Raw genomic sequence first — 21,785 nt, forward strand, 5'->3', positions numbered from 1 at the left:
TATTTATTTTCCAACATTCATCATAACTACAGCCTCAACAACAATTTAGTATTTACCATGATGTAAAACTTTATAGCTGTCGCGAAACTTCAAATAGTACTGTAAAATAATTTATCAGGTGTACACATTTGAATGTACTGCCTTAATGGCTCATGAATTACATGAAGACCAGTTAGCTATCCCTGGTGGAAAACTGCACTTCATTGCAGATGTTTGTAATGAGCTTTGTATTAAGCAAAGAAAAACAGCTAAAGTAGCAAGGCTGGCAAATCATGTAGTATAAGATGTCTTGCTTTAACAAAGTTGACAGAGTAAACAGCATGTTTTACTGTCCCTTTTTTGGTAAGCATGTGTCAAAGTGCTACTTTTCGGTTCCAGTTGGCTGCCATAGATATATAGTAATCCACCTAGTGTCCACTAGCCAGATCATTTGATGGTCTTTCCAACACAAGGGAGTGTCAAGGTCATGCATTACTTAATTGGAGGACCCCTGTACTGCTGAGCAAGCCAACACTGCTCTCTGCACTCAATAGGTGGGGTAGCAAAAAAAAAAAAAAAAAATGCCAGCTGATTTGAAATGTCAGTCAAAACCATTGACTGCCATCTTTAATTTATCCCATGGTCACTTTCTGCAATAAACTACAGCCTTTACATAAGAGATTGCATTTCCCTGAGGGGCCATTAAGCTGTAATCGCAATAGTTTAACATTAAGAATTTATATTTAAGTTAGCATGCCGGTTTGACACCAAAGAACCAGGTTAAATGTACAGGTTTTAAATGGTTCCTCCAAATATGCAACACAATGGGCAATTGTCTGCATCTACATCAACATTTGATTAATGCCCCTCTTTACTGTAGCCTGTATCTATAGCAACCAAGTTACTGGTAGTACTATAGCATAATAGACCTTAAGACAAGTTCATACTCATTATACTGATCTCTGAATTGTTAGTGCTTTGCTGCATACAAAATGTGGCAGTAATATTATTCTGACTTGCTAGCTACCTTTATTTTTTTACTGGATGGAACTCTTTCCAAAATTTGACAGCTTTTTGTATTGAGTTGCAGAGGATAGCATAAAAACACAGTTGGAAACTTAAAATGTATTAAACTCCTAAAATAGTGAACAAATGCATTTTCTAAAACTTCGGAGGTGTCTCATTTGTAGAGTATGTTAAAATTCTTAAAATGCCTGGAGATGAATAAAAAAAATTAAAAAAAATTAGAATAAGAACTCCTTTAGGGACGAATAAAAATAAAACAGGAATATTGTAAGGTAGTTTGTTACTCACCCCAGCTTTGAAAATCCCAATGAAGTTCTAAATAGAAGTCTCCCAGCTAAAAACAAATAAATAAAATACCATGAAGTAAATCAATAAACATTTACAACAAAAGCTAAATGAGTAGATGGAAGAATGGACGCAACACCTTACAAGGCCTCAGTGACAACCACCAGTGCAATTCCAAGGATACTATATTATACGTTAAGCATATATATATATATATATATATATATATATATATATATATATATATATATATATATATTAATATAATTTGTCGAAGTGGCAAACAAGTCAAAATGATCAATATAAATGGTTTGGAAAAACACACAAACACCTGCCATAGCACTGTCAAACATACACTAGGACCATGATGGGTAGCCAAGGTAGCACTGGTTTGAGGTGGCATTGAGTCTGCAAGTTGCTTATATTGTTCTGGAGGGGTAAGTGTCCACTCCTCAGAGATTACAGCCTCCAACTCAAATTGAAATTGAAGGTAGAAAATCTGCAGTGAAGTACAGAATGCATCATTAGCGACACTACAAACTATTTCCTTTATCAAAGTGTTTCAGAGCACTCAGGATCACCACAGCCTGCTTCTCTATTTTCAGCCATTTCTGCTGATTCTACCAAGGTAGAAAAAACCATCTCTAGCCTCCTTTCATCAAGCAGCCTCACTATCCCATTACCTAGGAAGATGACCCCTAAACCAGGTCACCAAGAATCTGGAGAAGTGCTGCACTAGAATCTGGCAAGCTACCATGCAGAGACATGAACTGGTAACCACACCGCTCAACACACTAGGGACTGATACCTAAGGTGTTGGTCACAGTTTAAACTAGTACTGCAAAATGAATTTAGTATAGGGAAAGAGGATCTTCATCTCAAATTTTACCGTACCACGGTTTTCGAAACTCTTAACAACCTAGAAGTTGATGCTTACCCTGGCAGGGTGTACTGCACATTGATCAAATCAACCCCTTAGTGACATAATACAGGGCACAAGTATTTCTTTCTTGCACAATAAATAGGAAGCCAGTGATAGTGTTACCTGCGCTAATAAGAGGTCAATGGATTTCATAGCATTATTACTCCTTTAAGTGAAATCTGTATGCAGTTATGTATCACCTTGTTACAATAAAATATACCCAACATGTCTAAATATAGTTTGTTAGAGAACTGACTATCAGAATAGTTACCTCTTTCAGAGCCTTAAGTAGCTTCGGTCGCTTGTCTTCTACACTTTCTCTTGACTGCTGCTTCAGTTTTCTTAGGAGTGCTGTGACTGGAAGAGAAGAATTGCATTATTACAAAACTGTAGCAACACAGTACATGCATCTACATAGACTACAACAGCGTATAACTGATTAGCGAGAATACCAGAAAAGGCTGTAAGAGCCCCTAACTTGTTTTCTACTTGTACAGCTAAATTGGAGCACAATCTTGTAGCAGGGCTGAAGCCATGCACATGACAAGGGTGTTTCTGTGTTTGTTTTTGTAAATAGTCAGTGCAGATTGTAACTATTTATGAAAATGTATAACGGAGACACACCCTGTCTGCTGTGTTTGGTTGCAGGGAGAAGCAGCAAGTGTTTGCCAGCTGCAGGTCCCTGGTCAGCAGGTGGGCGTGTTCCAGCAGAGCGCTGGGTATAAAAAGGTCCTGTCGCCAGAGGCTGTGTGTACGGTTGGGGTTTGGTTAACTTCCCAATGGGCTGGTTTCTGAACTTGGCTTTCTAATCCAACATCTCTTGGCTGTTATTTTTTTTTTTTTACCATTAAACCCCACTGCCTGTGAATCCCTGTAGAGCAGCTCAGGTGTTAAAACAGTGTGTTTCAATATTATTTTGATAAACTACACACCTATATGCATAGTTTCCACATTTCCTCCATATTGCACATACCTACAGTTTTATCTACTCACTGTTCCCTCATTTATAATAAACAAGCTTGTTTACTGTAAAAACAGTTAATTGTCTTATCAAATATCTAGTCTGGTTACAGTGCGTAGGAAAAAAGTAAATGTAAAAGACTGAACGTCAATTTTCTTTGGCCTCCGCATGCAGACTCACCAGTCATCAGATGTGAAAATAAAACAGAAAAATATCTTGCACACATCAATGCTTAATCTGAATTAATCCTGCATGGCTCTTCCAGTTTTTAGTTTAGCCTTGTGTAACCACATTACCCCACTCTCATTGATGGAATAGTGCTGGCTCTGGATTGCACACAACATGCTGTTGATTCCAATATGACAGCGCACAGTCTGCAATCACACTGGTTTGGTCTAACCTACAGTGCTGTACATACGATGCCTGCTTCTAACCCTTACCCAGGCAGCTGTAAAAATATGTCAGGCATTCCCTTCCAAAATATCTCACACACCCTGTTGAAACCTCAACATTATTAGTAACAGCAGCTTTCAGAATGCCACAGGAAAGCTAAAGTCTAGTATTACTGGATTCAAAAAGATAGAAAAAGGACCTCAAGTGGAACAATAACCAATACGATGACTTTTACAATTGTTTAGCACCTTTGTGGTTACAGATATGAATGTATTGTGATACTCTCTGAAAAGTTAAGGGAATATTAGGGTCATGCTCTACCGCTACAGTGTTTTGTAAAAATGATTACAACCCCCTATGTGCCGATTAGTTAAGCCTCTTTAAAAAAACAAAACCTATTCTTAAAGTCCTATTTTGTACATACGCACGCCAGGTTAAACACAGCTCGTCTCCACTGTTGTCGTGCTACACCTACAGAATTCTTATATCCTGTTTCAGCTACTGTTTACTGTCAGTCACTGTGCTTTTGCCACTCCATTTTTCATGGCGAGACAGAATCCCCGATTGTTATTCTGTGTTTGGATCAACATTTGTCTTCTGCTCCCGTATCACTGAAAAGGTGATAAATAAGAAGAAAATTGTTGAAGACACCAAGGAAGATTACAACAATCTCTGTGAACTGGGCAGATAAATGGGAAATGTGGATATTTGATAGCCCTCCTCATTAGTGAAATAAACCATCAACCTTCACGGAGGGCTGTGGTTATTTGTTTTTATAACCAGTACACCATATGAACAAAAAAAAAATAATAATTATTAAGCCTACATTAAACTGCTGAAATCTGAGATTACTTTTCTTAGATCAAGCGCCACATCTGCTCTGGAATGTTGTTTGGAACAATGCAATCTGCCCGGTCATTCAGTTGTCACAGCAGATTTGAATGATTGCCAATATCAATGATTGCAAATAATATTCACTCAAGAACACTAAATATGAAGGTTATGCAATGCTACTGTATATCTCTCAAACACTTCATGTATAGTACAGTAAAATAAATTATACATAAAAAACCTCATTCGCATTGGCACCCCAAGACTACTGTATACTGTATGATGTAATGAAAGTACTATTCTACCATAAACATTCATACCAAAGTGCTAACCAAAAATATATCACTGCTGTAGCCATTTGTTCCATGGGTAATTGCACATTACATAGCAAACATCAGATACCATTTCTTGTGTACAAGATTACTTTTTTTTACTTTGCAATTACTTTGCCCAGTGACAGTTATTAGACACGTGTTCAAGCTATTCATCTCTTCGGCAGGCAATACTTTGCAAGTGAAATGAGTCCATTTGACTATCTGACTGCTGACATCATCACGAGGCACCTACGGGGATATTATCCTTTACCAATTTATCAGTTGAATGATTTGGAAAGGTAATTTGACACTAGGGATACTTTTACAAAGTTCTTCTCAGGGATAACCTGGAAATATACTATTGCCCCACTGCTGTAGATAATAGGTGAGTTGACAAAGTTTCTTCTTAAAAACAGTTTGGCTTGGATGCCTCTAGTTTGCGTCTAGGCTGTGCAAAGGGGCCGAACTTTCCTGGGTACCCCGAGGGGGGCGTCACATTGGCTCTGACGCTCCCAGGGTGGGGGATGGGAAAGCAACAGGGACTTATTCTCCTCATCGTGCAACAGCGAACCCTACTGGCCACACACCAAGTATATTCAGAGTGGATAAGAAGCAGGGTTGCTCTCTGTCTTCTGGGATCGGTAGCCCGCCCACTTCTGCTCTGGATTGCTCTGCGTAAAAACGATTCTGGCTTTAGGCTTGTGAGATCGGAGGACGCTTATAGGCCCTCAGAACGTCCGATGTGTGTGGGGACATTTCAAACTGGGGGAAAAACAAATAAATAATAATTGGGCACTCTTACATAAAAAAAAAAAAAAAAAAGCAGTTTGGAAATAGACGTATTTATTTTCAGTAGTAAAATATAGCAAAACCCTTGTTAATTGAACCCTTATAAAACTCTGCTTCGGGAACAAACATGCTTGCATATAGGCCTATGAAGCATAATAAACACCTTCAAAATAGAAATGTTGGCACGGGTCGTCTAAAATAAAATTTACAGCAGTAAACAAGAAGCCTATAAAGTGACAGATGTTAAGCACTGAAAACATTCCACTGAACTATACTTACAGTATCTAAGGAACCAGGAGTGCATACTTGTATCTCACTAACTCAGCTAGCTATGTTAAAAATAAATAAATAAATAACTAAATAAAACACTGATGTAAACAGTTGCCAGAAATGGCCAAACACCTCTCAACAATTAATTATTTATAACTCAGTTTTTAATTGGTTGACATTTCAGTATCTTATCATGCACCTACTGTCATATTAAAAATTTAAATATTGAAATGCACAATTTCAAAGGAAAGCAGTTGTTTTATTGTTTCAATGTTCATATATATTTGAAACAAGCTGTAATTCCTTAGTAAATCTGAAAGCCAGCACTATACTGCAAGATACAAAATACATAAAAACTAAAAGGTGAAGAATTTTGTGTCCTGTTAAGGTTTTTTAATAAAACTACTGGCCAACCAAGCTGTTGTGGATTGCTCTGTGACATTCATTATGTAAAACCATGGCCCTGTAGGCAATGTTGATCAATACTATTGATCACATCAAAGACTTAGGCACAGTTCTGCACAAGCAAATAGTCTTAATACAGCAGCATGCACTCTCAGAGACCAATCAAATCAAGACACCATAATGAGTCTTTCCACCCAAACCAAAGTCAGCAGTACTGTAGTGTACAATAAATCAGTCAAATAAACCAGAAAATGTCTGTGACTTCTATATAGCTAGAACTCACACAGACAATGCTAACTTTATGTGGCAATTATGTTCAATACTTAACAACTACCTCAGTGTAAAGTTTACTGAATTTATACAAAAAGGTTCCCAACATGTGTATAACCCAATAGAAAGCCCAGTAGGTCACCAAATTCAGAGAACTGTAGGTAATAAAAGGTAATACAACTTTTAAAGTATTTTAACTAGCTTTCTGTGGTGCTGCATCTTTGTAGCATAAGGGGTTCCTTCTTCAAAACAGGTTTGCCCTGTTTTGTGTGTGGACTCTACTTCTACACTGTGTGAGAGAGTGGAACAGTGGAGTTTTGCATCTTTAGTGACAAGCAAAACAAAACAAGCAAAACAGATTGATACCTCTAGAGCAGGTTATTAGCCATCAGTGATGTTTTCCAGCTCTGGTACATCAGTGATGTTTTCTAGCTGTTGTACGAAAGGCAACTGCTTATTGCACAGTATAACAGACTGTTAATCACTCCACACTGTACCTCTCTTTTCAAGAGTAGACTTGTTTTAATTTTATGTTTTTTTTGCGTAAAGGATTCAATTTCACAAAATCAGATATCTACACTGTAGAACCGAGACATTTTTTGCTCACTATAGTTTTTTAACATAAACCTCGGGGGACAGGATATTCAAAATTCAATTTTCAAACCTGTCTAGGATTTAGACAGATTTAAAATAAACTGTCTGAGTCGCTTCTGATGCCAAACTTTTACAATGTTGTTTATAAATGGGTTAGTGCTGCAGAAGCCAGCTCAGAGATGAAGACAGTATTTTGATAAGAACACTGCCTGAAATATCTCTCATTCACAATAGTGATAAACATAACAGCAACCAAGTTTGACTCTGATATCAGATATGCTCCTAGCAACTATGCAAAAATACTGTACGCTTTCACAAAGGAACTGTACAACATTGTACAAGCAAAATCAATATAAGAGAGACAAGGACTCGGGGTGCTCGCCAGTGCTGATGATCGTAATGGGCCGCTACATTGCTACCTGGAAAAATGACGCTGTAATCACGTCGCTACGCTGTGTTTTCAGTTTGTGTAACAGCCAAAAAATAATTAATAATCCTGTGAAACATTGCTGACTATTCCTTTCTGTGAGAAATTGATTTGCTTAAAATACTTGTATCAGCTCTCAATACTCTTCAATGGGTTGGTTGTGACAGCATGTTCTTTAGTTTGGTGTGTGTAATGTATGTGACATGGAGACAAGATTGAACTTCACTGACCTTTATTAGCACATTCATTCCCCCTTTGACAGATGAGACTAGATCCTGGATGTTTAATGTTTAGTCAGGTGTAATGCGTACACACACTAATGCTATTACAACAGTTCAGTTACAGTTGCTAGCAGCGCAATCAACAGTGGAAATTAATACAATAGTATCCCATTACGCACAGTATTTTATTTTAAAATAATGGGTTATGTCTCATATTAACAGAGATCCACATTGCTAAGACATATTATTTGTATTAGAAGTACTATGGAAGTAAAAGTAAATGTGAACACACACACAAGTAGGACTTGAAGTTTTCAGGTTTTATTTTTAATCAGGTGATTAAACTCAGAAAAAAGCTGTTCATTACAAAACAAGTTTTGATTTTACCTTCATATATTGCCTCAGCCTAATTCTGGTCCCTTTAATTTTATTTCAAACAGAGCTGACGAATTGTTCATTCCCGATCCTACATTTAACTCACATTTCATTTTTACAGGTCGCCTAATTTAGCGTTGTGCTTTTGTTATTTTCCACACTAGTTTAGCAGGGATACCCTTACAGATTTTTTTAAGCATAAAAATGAATACCTAGAGCAGAGTGTACACAGTCAGGTGTCAATCCGAAGTGTTTTTTTTTGCTAAACAGTCAGCATCTTCAGGGGATTCTCATGAACCTCATCTGCATCTGCCATCTACTTCTGATTATGAGTACTGCAGAGACCAAAGCAGTTGCAAGCAGTAGTAATGCAGAAAACCGCAAACGAAAAATACATTCTTAGAATTCTGAATGGGAGTATCCATGGCTTGTTCATCGAGACTGCAAGATGTACTGTGTGTGAAAGAGTTGCTGGGCAAAAAAACAACATATACTCACAGATGTACAGTTTTTCAAGAATCTTCGCTTAAAAGACACAGAGATACTGTTGCTGCTACCGGAATGCAGAAAAATATTAAAACACATGTAGATGATGGCAACAAACCGTGCTTAGAATCCGCTTAGAGACGGCATACCTCCGTTTCTTACTCATCTTTTATCAATTAGTCATTAAAATAATGCTGCAGAAGTTTTTTTTGTTTGTTTTACTACTTATGTCAATATATTTGTCAAAACTGATTTACTATATGTTACTAATATAAGGTATGAAATGCTTACTCTCCTAATGGAATTCTTCTTTTTGATTTTTGAAATAAGGCATCTTATTTTAGTTGGAAATGTAGTTCTTGGGGTTTTTGAGAGTATAAAATTTGTAGGCAGTTTATGTTGTTAATTTACAGTGGCTGTGAGAATTGGGGTGGGTGTGTACTATACCTATTAAGCCCACCTTGTAAATTAAGTTTTGCCGAACGGAAACCAATGCTAATGTCTTTTGCATTTTATGACAAAGTAAGAAAACAAACACCTAAAGATCAGGACTTAACAAAATTAGAATCTTTTTGGTTTTGATGAATAAGAGGTGGTAGGCTTAAGAGGTACACTTATCTATATTACTGTTTATTGTTTTGAATTATTACCAAAGCAACAGAGGCTGCTTCAGGTCTGGGGGCATTTTTTGACCTGTTTAAAACTGAACAAGTCCACTGAGCAACTAATAAGACAATAACTAATAAGACAATAGTGACATTGTCATTGACACTGATCGGCTTCAACTCTATACCGTATGAAATTATTACTTACAGTTAACATTTTTAAATCCTACAATATACAAAAGTTGCAGTACAGTATAAAGAAACAATATGAGAAAACTACTCTTCACATCCTTCTCAAAAACACCCAATTGCAAAGAAATGTGATTATTGTAAGGATAAAGGCTGGTTTTGTGACTAGTATCAGTTTTTTAGACCAATTTAAAGTCTACCTCTGCACTGCCTTCCAAATTAGTGGTTTTCACAGCTTTCCACAATGACTGAACACAGAAGGGATTTCACAGAGAAATGACAGACACTTAAATTAAAGGTCACAGTTAACGGCCTCATGGGCCTGAAGGTCTTTGAGGGGCGGGGACAACTAACTGGGGCCTCCATGTAAGGAATTGCCAGGAGGAATCAGTAACTCTGCGACAGCTTTGTGAAGTCAGCACTGCCTGCCTGCCTGCCTATTTGACTGACTGCCTCTTTTCAGAGATTCCTGTGCCTGCATGAGGTAGGTATTGCTGACACTTGTTTCCTTGCCTCTGTACACAAGGGTGGTGACAGGCAAAGCACTGGTCAGCTCTTATATGGGGTCCCAGTTTTATTTCATATAACATGGAATGATTTTTGTTTTTGTTTTTCAGTTAATTCAAAGTTAAAAAACATTTGAATATCCGTTTAATGGTTGCCCCAGCCCTAGAGGAGAAAACTGAATCAAACTGTGCAGACATTAAAAAGAATATAAAATGCCACTGTGACAGGTAATGAATTATTCAATTAATGATGCAAGCAGAGGTAGATCACTGTTGAGTCTTTTTCCATTTTTCTTTTCAGGTCATCACTTCCCTACTGGTCAAGCCCTAATGCAAGCTGACAGTCTGCCAAAGGACTCTGATTAGAACTAGTTTTCTTTTGTTTTTCTCTCCATAGGACAGCAAACACTACTATCCGCTAATATTTGACCACGGAAAGAGGCACTTTGTGTTTGGTAAAGTTCCTTAGGGGTTTATTTACACTGCACAGGCTCCAGTTCAATTACCTGGCCATCAGACAAACACATTTTCATTTTCCTATTAAAGGTATTCAAGCCATTACAGTCAGCACTCATGTATCCAACTCCACCAGTCACAGGTTCCCCTGACAGATAAATGTGAATGACACCTTTTATGAAACATAACATTAACAATAAGAGGCATGGAGTACTGTTTATTCTGCAACTTAACTGAAGTACAGTACTGGGAAATAATATTTCTGTACTGTCTAAATAGTACTTCACGCAAATGCATTAAAACAAAAACAGCAAACCTACAGTAATAGGGGAAAAAAAGACTGCATTATAACTTACAATATAAAGTGCGAGTGTGCTTAGGATATGGGCAATGCTGGTGGCTTACACTTGCTTTTACTTTATTAAATGCAACATCAGCAATGATGCAGTTACTTAACAAATTAAAAAAATGCTTTTGACTGGCTTTTCAATTGGCAGAACCTACATAAAGCAACAAAAAAACAAAAAAACAAACATAAAAAAATATATATATATCAAAAGCGCACTTACACAGTGTCTGTATTTTTTAATAAATAATTTAAGAAAGCCACTACGTTTTTGTTTTGGTTGTGTGGGCAGAACTACAAAAAGAAAGCTGTTTTTGTGCTCCCAGAAAAATTACATGTCCAGCTACTATAAATGAAAAACTACAGCCACTTTGAAAAGCTCAGCACATAAAATGAGGCAAGTTGTAAAATGGAGTTTTTGAGGGAATTGGTCTTATTAACACAGCTTTTAAGAGTCTCAAATCGGCTCAGTTCTAAAAAGACCTTGATTAGTCTGCAGTGCTGTGTGTGATACAGAGCTTGGAAGCAGCCACATTCAGGCTGTGTGAACTTAATTGAGACATAACAATAAAGAATTGAAATGGCGAGATCCATCACCTACTTCAGCCAACTCTTTACTGTAAGCAAGTCCACAGTATTAAATTACACTGTTGGCATGAATACAGTAGCCTAAATAAAATGACCAGAAAGGAATATAAAAACAACCTTAAAACCAAGCAGCGCTTAGTCAAAATACCATTTAGCAACTTTGTCAAATGAAATGCAAATACGCTGCTGGATAGAAAGCACAAGGCAGACAGCAGATGCTGTCAGGCTACAGTTAACATTCAAATTATTTTACAGTCAAGAGATAAGACACTAATTTATTTTAGTTATTAAAAAAACCAGTAATATTTTCAGTTGTGTATATAGACAGATATAATGGAATTATTGTTAGATTGTGCTTTTGATGGTCAACACAGTATGTATAACAAGTTAGATGGAGAAAAGCATTTGACTATTCAGTTTTTCTCTGACATTTTAGAAACAGATGGTTCTTTTGTAGAGTGAAGGTAAATCAGATTTTAAAACGGAATGATGCCTTCTAAGGCTTTTTATAATGTTATGCTCAGCAAGCTGCTACAATTTTTGGCAGACTGGCAAAGTTTCTGTTTTTTGATCTTCGGATTGACTCAAACAGACAAGATGAAAGCGCTCCAGATCATTGGGTCTTTTTTTTATAATAAACTTGTAATTTACTGTTTTACCTTGTGCTGTGCTGTCTGATCGGTTTAGTTCCATAATAAAACATGGCTGCGGAATTTGTAGGTATCTTAGTCCTTTAGTATGCCAGAAAGCAAATATGAGTGCGAAGTATTAGTTATCTTAGCTACTGTAATTTTCCTGTTGCTTAGATTCACTTTGTATCATTTTCTGTTTCAGAAATCCCAAGTGTGACTTTTTAAAACTCAGAAGTGTAAAACAGCCCTTTGTCCTCAATATATTTTTATTCAGGGACCAGCAACCTCCACAGAACCAGGGGCCGCTGTGGTGACCCACAAAACAGTTTGTGGGCCGCCACCGACAAAACTGAACAGTTTACCTACACAACACCAACAAACGTACAGAAACACACTGGGCAAAGCATGGAGTACAATTATACTGTGTTTATTAAAAAAAGGAAATCTTTGAACAAAGACATTACCGCTATACCGCTGCTATCGTCTTTTCAGTCAACAATCTTAAACCACAAATAATTTACAACGTAAAACCACACAGAACTCAAACAGTGCTTAACACTAATCTGTGCAACAGCAAAGATAAATAACTATTTAAATGGGTTTCAGTTACATTTGCTAGCTGCCTATAACTTCTGTCTTTCTCAAAGAAAAAAAACTCCAATGAAAAAAATATGTGCGCAAATAGTATTTTGAAGGTGCGTGGATTCCCACAAAAAGCAGCCATAACACACAAATGCAGGCTTAATCTATTCCCACTTAATACTACACGTGGTTATTAAATTGCACACTGAGTTCCCAGAAAGGAAAACAAAAACATTTCTCTTAACAAATTAAAACAAACAATTTATTTAAATTTGGCCAACTTCACCTGTCTTTCTGCTGGCTCAGCACTTTGCATACAGTTACTGCATAAGTATTGATACTAGACGATACATTGACAGACTGCGTGTGGTGTGATAAAATCACTCCAGCGACAACAACACAGAAGCTGGCTGCTTAAGTGAAGAGGTGGCAGATCTAATATCTAACTCAGAGGGGTCGCCATTGGTCCACGAGTCACCACTTGCCGACCCCTGCTTTTACGGATTACTGTATACCCAGCTCACAAGAGTGCAACCATAAACTTGAACAGCTGCAACACTCTGTCCCTAGTGTGATTGTATGATAATCCCACATCAATGTTAAACAAGACCCAGAAATAAACTGTGGGTGATATAAAATCACAGTTGTTTTATTCAGCTTCTGTAAGCAATAAATGAAATTGATGTAGCCAGTTTTTTGGCTGGAATCAACAATTTTTAATGAGCCATACAAAGTCCCTTAGTTACCATTAACCTGCACTCGTAAAAGATATAGCTTTTTAAGAGGCAGTTTCCATGCTAATACCTTGAACAGAACAAAACTACATGAAAAACAATTTGCACAGCATTCCACGCTCTACACAGCTCTTTATTCATTTCAGTAACAAAGACCACTGCATATTGTCTCATCAGTACGGATACGCAATTACAGATGAATACTACAGTACAAGACTTTAAAGTAATGAACAAGCACTGCAGGCACATACAGAGGGTCCTCATAATCCCATCAGAAACGCAAGGAGTAGAGTGAAATGTATTCTGACATTAAATTCCCTGTTATTACAACGTTGCAACCGTGTTTGTCATTTTCAAGAACAAAAGGCTAACGTTAACAACAGCGATATGATATTGAATGCATGTTTTTTCGGTTTTACATATGGGAAACGAAAATCAAATGTCGCTTAACAAGCTTCCCTCAGCGTTTCACTTTGGGATGTACTTTGCTATGTGTGTTGCCTGAGTGACAAGCAGTAAGTTTTACTTATACCTCAACATAACTTCAGTGACTTCTGGTTGCATGTTTTGTGCACACGCATTAGACAGATACAGTGCAAAGTGATGATCTAATGTTTTTGGAGTGCTTACAGCAAAGAAGATATTGAACGTGCATTTACAGGTTAAAAATATGCATGTACAAAAATCGGAAGTTGATAGCCAAACACAATCCAAAATGTCTACAGGAGGTTTGGCGTGTATGGCAAAAGTTTGGTGAACACCGATGCAACAATTAAGGCAGTTATCATGTTCACTCATTAGTGTGACGGACAGACAGGAATAAGGACCCTAAAAAAGCTCACTATGTTAACAAGCACGAAGTGTTACTGTATGCTGCTGTTGCTATCATTATTTAGCCATTTACAATAGGATCTTGGTTTTATGTTGCAGCCGAAGGACAGGTGTGCTTAATAGTTTTAATTTTTACTGCGCAAGTTGGTTGGTCCCTTTGTGACGCAATCTACAAATGTTAAAGTTTAAACAGTAGTGATTTGTTTACAGAATATAGTGGACTGTATATTGTACATTAACAAATAAGTAAACGAGCTACTCTGTATCACAACAAGCAATACAGGACATGTTGAACTGATTTCAGGTTACCAATTCCACTGCTAAAAAAATGTTGGTGTCAAAACAGGAGCTTTTTTCAGCACTGCACAGCAAAAAACATATTTAGTGTGCAAAAAACAAAACGTGGTCCTTCTACTTTGAAAATAAGCAGATGCAAATACTACCAGATATTGAATGCTGCATTCATATATAAAAAGCTACTTTACACCAATCAGATGGCTTCCCATTCTCGATGTAATAGTACTGTCATTTCATTTAGAGGGATGTTTGCTTCACTGAGAATTGAAGGTTTGTGTGTACAATAAATAAGGAATGATTAGACATACTCCAGGCTTTGTAACATCTGTTACTTGTGCATAATGACCCTTATCTAATACTGTCAATATGCTGTTGGAAACATACGGCTGTTTTCTAAAGATCTCTATCAGCTTACTCATTTGTCTGTCTCCATAGCTGATAGCTTCTGCAAGAGGACTCCATCCCTGAGCATTTTTCACCTTTACAGGGGCGTTGTGGGCCAGGAGTAAATGGGCACACTCTGGAAAAAAGAAAAAGACAACAGAAGACACAGAAATATTAGTTGATTGGCATTTAGAATGTACAATAGCTTGTAAGAGAAAGAAACCACGATGGATAAATGGTTAGGTAATTTGATTTAAGGAACTCCATGAAAACAAAAAAAGAAAAAAGGTAGGTCTAGAAGTAATTCAATATTCACGTTATGACATAAGGATCTTTTTCATAGTCATTTAAAGATGCTGTTATATGAAATGGATGGCTTCACGTATGAATCCAAACTTCCACCGAATGTTCTAACACTACACTTTGATAGTAGTGCTTGTAAGTAGTGCACATATAACCCCTTATAGCTCTGCAACCCTGACCTGCACAACTGTCTCAAGACTGAGAGAATGTCAAATACTCTACTGTATGCCAAAATATCTGGTGCTTTAATGATGGGGATTAAAGTCCACTGGAGCCTAAACTGAGCCCTCCAAAGTGATTTCACTTAAATGACAGGATTAAACAGACTTTCACATTTCATTCAAATTATGTGACAATATGACCTTTCAGCTCTGCCAGCCACAACTACCTACTGCTGTACAGCATACAGTTATAAAGTCACTACAGTGGGTGCTGCTGGAATAGTTGAAAAAGTACATTTTGTTGCTTCTTGTATTTGATTAATATACTGTGGTGTTCTCATGCATTGTTTATACGTCTGATAATTCATTAGAAGCATTTGATGCTGATTGCACATCTAACAGTAATCTTATTTTGCTATTCTGTAAACTTGAATGCCAATGGTTATTTCATTCTTTAACAGATAAGACATTTTAATACTGTACGCAGATAATACTGTAAAAAACATGACTTTCACATTCACACAGGATTGTGCTAAAATGATAAACAGTGATTCTAAAGAAGAGTATGCAAAGTAAAGCTTGCTGAGAAAACCTTGCCATTTCAATAGGATCAAGGTAAACAATGTGTGCAGTAGTGGCTTTCTGTTCAGTAACACGTAGGATTAAAGCAAATCAATGCCATTGATTTTTTTTTTTTTTGCGACAGCTACAGCACATTATATATCACACAAACAAACAAGTCAGCTCTCCATCCACTTAAAACAGCGTTTCGATTTGCATTTTCCATAACCAAACCGAAATGCCATATTCTGTAATACACACAGTACATGTATAGAAATGTAAAGCGCCTCAATATAGCCAGTGCCACTCTGCTCAGGGGAGAACATTACCTGCCAATTGTCTATTAATAGCTGACACTGCAAAAGTTTGATTGTAAATTTTGAAGTCAGCACTCGTAGTAGCGGGTATGAAATGTGCTTCCTGAGATATTACCACATCAAATAGCTACAGTAAATGTACCAAGTACTTTACCAGTCACTGTTTTCAGTAAACAAAAGCCTGGTGCCACTGTACCTGGTTAGCTGAACTGACAATAACTGGGATTTTATTGCTTAATCTTGTCCAGTGGAATGTTCTAAGGCTAAAGGATAATGCCCAAAGTAACAGCACATCTTGGACCCTGAATCAGATGTTTACTGCCTCTTGAATAAAGATTGATCCAAAGGCCGTAAATTACTGGTACTAAATGCAATTACTTGATTTTCTGCATAACAAAAATGCTTGTAACTATCTTACTACAGGGTTAATACGTAGCCACCTACTGTTACTGTAGCCCTGGCATTTCACAATAGAGGACGTATTGTATTGGACCATTTGGCTAAAAAGGCAATTTTATACTTGCACTTCTCCACATTTTTAAATATTTAAACAACCTAGCCAAATTATACAGTTGCCAGCTGTAACTTAAATGAAAAGTGCTGTAGATCTAACATGTAAGGGTTCCCAAACTTTCTTTCAAACTATCCACGGGAAGTGTGAGATGTTGTTCTCCTTACAATCAGTAGCCTTTTCCTGTATTTGGTAATAGTATTGTTAGTGCAGGCATTGTACTTTACATTATAAATGTAATATAGAGCAGACATCCAGGTAGTACTGTAAGTATTACAATCAATATACAGTAACCCCAAGCATCCAACAAACAATACAGTACATAAACAGATTGATGCCTGACGAGTACCGCTTTGAGGTCAATTCGGGAGAGAACATGTCTGTATGCACTGTACTCTGAAACCATCTTGCAGCCCAGTTTGGGAACCCCGGACCCACAACACAAAACAGAAATGTTAGACTCCCCATCTGCATTCTCCTCCGATGACATATCTTTACATAATATTTATTTATTTAATTTATGGTCCTTGCACAGACACCAGGGAATATAGGAAGACAAAAAGTAAACCAGTGCATTTCAAACCAATATCTTTGTTGTGTGCCATTCATTTCAGTTCAATTGATGTAATTGCTAACTTAAAAGGCAACCATTTGTGCAATGACCTGGACACAACACAGGTTTATAGTTTGCCTGAATAATTACATTTACAAAGTTTAATACAGCTAAAGCAATGCATGTGCTTTAATACAGTTAAAGTACATTTTACTTTAGGAATTAGAATGCATTGATTCTTCAGCAGACAACTCAATTCAGTAAGCGGAAGACTGTGCATTCATATCGTCATATATGCTAATAAAGTCAGGAAGGCCCTATTATGGTCCTGTCCAGAACTCAGATCTTTCTAAATGACAACAAACACCCTATAATACAATACTTATAATCCATCTGATCATCAGTAAACTAGGAGAGTAAACAGGCAACTCTAGAGGTCCATTCCCGCTGCCAGCCAACCAAAAAACAAACGCAAAGTCAAAACCAAGTGCAGGTCTGCCGGTCCCAGTTAAATAAAATAGCAGCCAAGTCAAAATTAAAGCACATCAACAAACGGAAAGGAAAATCAAATGAACAGCAATGTTAAAAACAAGCCCAATTAATGTCCAATTAATGTCCATTTTAAGCATGGTTGCGTTGTAGCTAGCTAGCAGCTGTTGAATATTTTGAAATACAGTACACCCTCGCTATAACAACCTTCATTATAACGAACATGGCCCCTAGACGCCAAATAAAAATACAAATATGATAATATTGTAACATATACTAAGTGAGGTCTCTGAAGTGCATACATGAAACAAACAGGTACATGTAAAACTACTTTTCTTCACAATGTCACCTCGTTAGCTTACTCCAACAGTTTACCGTTCATTTTGATTGTCCTTTCACTGTAACAAACCCCTCGATGTAACGAACAAAACGCTTGTTATAGTGAAGGTGTACTGTATCTACTCTCGCACTGAGAATGATTTTCGCACGAACACCACCACTTCCTGTGCTTGTTTTTTCTGGAGCATAACATTTTAGGGGACGCAGCTTGGTGTTTGCGTATGCCTAGCGACGGGCTTGTAGAGGTCTTTAGTGAATCGAGCGCAGTCCAGTAGCTCAGAATAAAATTATATATCTTTCCAGCCTTAAGATCTTAGGATTGCTAGCAAAGTTACTGCATGACCCTATCAGGCTGGTCAATAAACATTACTGTATATACTCTAGGCTTTAAAAAGCAGCCTGTTTGTTTTTAGGATGTAGATCTACAGTGGTTACAGCTTGTATTAAATCGGAATGAGAATATGTTATTTGTAATAGCTGCTCAGAAGCATCGTTTTATCTTCCTTTCCTGTACCTGTTACATAAAACGCATCTCCACTGTGTTATAAAATGCAAGTCTCAAATGCATCAGTGGCAGGCTGTGGGAGATTAGTAGAGAATCCAAGATTTATCTGCTGTGCTCTATAAACAGGAAACACCCACAGTCCAACAGATTACTCATTAAAATGAAAACATTTTTTATAGTGCTCAGTATGATAGATAACTGGCTACACCACTAGTAGAATATTAATATTTTTACAGGATAAGAATGAAATTTTTAACAAAAACTGCAGTACACAGTTCTTATTAGAGCAACTATGTTTTGTTTGTTTTTTTGTTTAAATATTTTATTCCCCTTTTTCCATCAAATTTGATAGGCGGGTGCCTCACCGCTGCAACACTGATCAGGAAGACTAAAGATTAACGGGCAAACTTCATTTGCTACTGAACCTGACCAACCTCCATCTGGCCTTGTTGTAAACATGAGGTGGACTGTCCCCAGCCAATTTACCTGCCTAACCCCGGGAGCACAAAGTAATCACTTCCTAAGACCCCCCCCCCCCCTCGGCCGAAGAACAGAGCAACAAGATCGCAATAAAATACAAATATAAAATTTCCTTTTCTATAGCACCAATGCATGCCAGGGTGATTCCCAATTAAAATGTAAACGATTCCCAATGACCTTGTGGTTAAATCTGCTCCAGCTATTAAAAAGCCCACTGAAACAGATACTGGGGTAGGGCTGTTATCTGTGTAGTTCAATAGTAGACCTGAAGATCTTAGTTACCAAAAGCTGTTTATAGTTCTGAAGCAGTCATGAAAGTTATTTCAAAGTATACCGTGAAGGCAACAGCACAGTAATTCATCTCAATGGTAACTTACAAAGGCATGGTACTGGTTCTTTAAATCCAATGTGTGGAATACTTTATATTTGGAATATATATATATATATATATATATAAAATCGTTTTTAAAAAGTATTTGCCCCCTGTCTGATTTTCTGCATTTTTGCATATTTCTGACACTGAATGTTATCAGGTCTTCAACCAAAAATCTAATATTAGATAAAAGGGACCCTGAGTGAACAAATAACACAAAATTTTGAAACTTATTTCATTTATTTATTAAAGAAAGTTATGCAACACTCAATTCCCCCTTACCTTTTAGCAGCAATAACTGCAACCAAATGCTTCCCGTAGATACTGATCAGTCTCTTACAGCGCTGTGGAGGAATTCTGGCCCACTCCTTCAGGCAGAACTGCTTCAACTCCGTGACATTTGTGGGTTTTCGAGCATAAACTACTCATTTCAGGTCCTGCCACAACATCTCAATGGGGGTTAGGTCTGGACTTTGACTAGGACATTCCAAAACTTTACATTTCTTGTTCTTCAACCATTCTGATGTAGACTTGTTTGTGTGTTTCAGATCATTGTCTTACTGCATGACCTAGCTGCACTTCAGCTTCAGCTCATGGACGGATGGCTTGACATTCTCCTGTAGAATTCTCTGACAAAGAGAAGAATTCATGGTTCCTTCAATGATGGCTAGTCATCCAGGTCCTGATGCAGCAAAGCATCCCCAAATCAGGACACTACCACCACCATGCTTGACTGTTGGTAAGAGGTTCTTACTGTGGAATGCAGCGTTTGGTTTTCGCCAGACATAACAGGGCCCATATTAGCCAAAAAGTTCCACTTTTGACTCATCTGTCCATAGAACATTGTTCCAGAACTCTTGAGGATCATCCAGGTGCTTTTTGTAAACTTGAGACGATCATTCATGTTCTTCTTAGCGAGCAGTGGTTTCTGCCTTGCTACTCTGCCATGAATCCCAGTGTCTTTCTGATGGTGGAGTCATGAACACTGAGGCGAGAGAGGCCTGCAGATCCCTGAGTGTTGTTCTAGGGTTCTTTGTGACTTCCTGGACAATTTTATGCCTTGCTCTTGGAGAGATTTTGGCAGGACGGACATTCCTTGGAAGATTCACTACTGTCCCAAACTTTCTCCATTTGGAAAATATGGCTCCGATTGTGGATTGGTGGCGCATCAGCCTTAGAAATGGCTTTGTAACCCTTTCCAGACTGATAGGCATCAACAACTATTGTCCGGTGGTCTTCAGGAATTTCTTTTGATCGTGGCTTGATTTGCCTCTAGAACCTGTGTGCTGACAACTTCACTCTGATGGTAAGGGTCAAAGTTAGTCAGATTTACATTGGGCAGGGCTGGCCCAAATCAGTTAACCGAAGTATTCAAACAGCTGACCCTAATTATCCCTTTAATTGGGTTGAGTTAACTAGGGATGAAAGAAGCACCAAACTTTAGAGTCATTTTTTCTCTCGGACTCCCTCTATATACTACTACAACCCACAAAAAATGTGCAAAAATGCAGAAAATTAGACAGGGGACAAATACTTTATACTATACTTTCACAGTACTGTGTGTATATATACAGTACTGTGCAAAAGTTTTAGGCAGGTGTGAAAAAAAGCTGTAAAGTAAGAATGCTTTCAAAAATAGAAATGTTAATAGATTATATTTATTAATTAACTAAATGTGAACAGAAGAAAAATCTAAATCAAATCCATATTTGGTATGAACACCCTATGCCTTCAAAACAGCATCAATTCTTCTAGACACACTTGCACAAAGTCAGGGATTTTGTAGGCATATAGTCAGGTGTATGATTAAACAATTATACCAAACAGGTGCTAATGACCATCAATTCAATATGTAGGTTGAAACACAATCATTAACTGAAACAGAAACAGCTGTGTAGGAGGAATAAAACTGGGTGAGGAACAGCCAAACACAGCTAACAAGGTGAGGTTGCTGAAGACAGTTTACTGTCAAAAGTCATACACCATGGCAAGACTGAGCACAGCAACAAGACACAAGGTAGTTATACTGCATCAGCAAGGTCTCTCCCAGGCAGAAATTTCAAGGCAGACAGGGGTTTCCAGATGTGCTGTCCAAGCTCTTTTGAAGAAGCACAAAGAAACAGGCAACGTTTAGGACCATAGACACACTAGCTAAGGAAACTTACTGCATGCATATATATATATATATATATATATATATATATATATATATATATATATATATATATATATATATATATATACACACATACACACACACACACACACACACACAGTGCCTTGCAAAAGTATTCAGACCCCTGACCAATTCTCTCATATTACCGAATTACAAATGGTACATTGAAATTTCGTTCTGTTTGATATTTTATTTTTAAACACTGAAACTCAAAATCAATTATTGTAAGGTGACATTGGTTTTATGTTGGGAAATATTTTTAAGAAAAATAAAAAACTGAAATATCTTGCTTGCATAAGTATTCAACCCCCACACATTA

At 37.3% G+C, this 21,785-nt stretch overlaps 1 protein-coding gene across 2 annotated transcripts in view; it reads right to left on the reverse strand.

The window, feature by feature from the left end:
- The window catches only part of LOC121326727 (ankyrin repeat domain-containing protein 13C), a 45,912-nt gene that overhangs the window by 14,037 nt on the left and 10,090 nt on the right, over positions 1–21,785 (reverse strand). For both annotated transcript variants that reach the window (XM_041270150.1, XM_041270149.1), the window contains exons 3-5: positions 14,730–14,834; positions 2,484–2,569; positions 1,294–1,339 (exon numbers count right to left, since the gene is read on the reverse strand). In XM_041270150.1, the coding sequence (XP_041126084.1) occupies positions 1,294–1,339; positions 2,484–2,569; positions 14,730–14,834 (237 nt within the window). The remainder of the gene's footprint in view (positions 1–1,293; positions 1,340–2,483; positions 2,570–14,729; positions 14,835–21,785) is intronic.

This window comes from Polyodon spathula, chromosome 14 (assembly GCF_017654505.1).
Source record: "Polyodon spathula isolate WHYD16114869_AA chromosome 14, ASM1765450v1, whole genome shotgun sequence".
Classification (NCBI taxonomy): Eukaryota; Metazoa; Chordata; class Actinopteri; order Acipenseriformes; family Polyodontidae; genus Polyodon; species Polyodon spathula.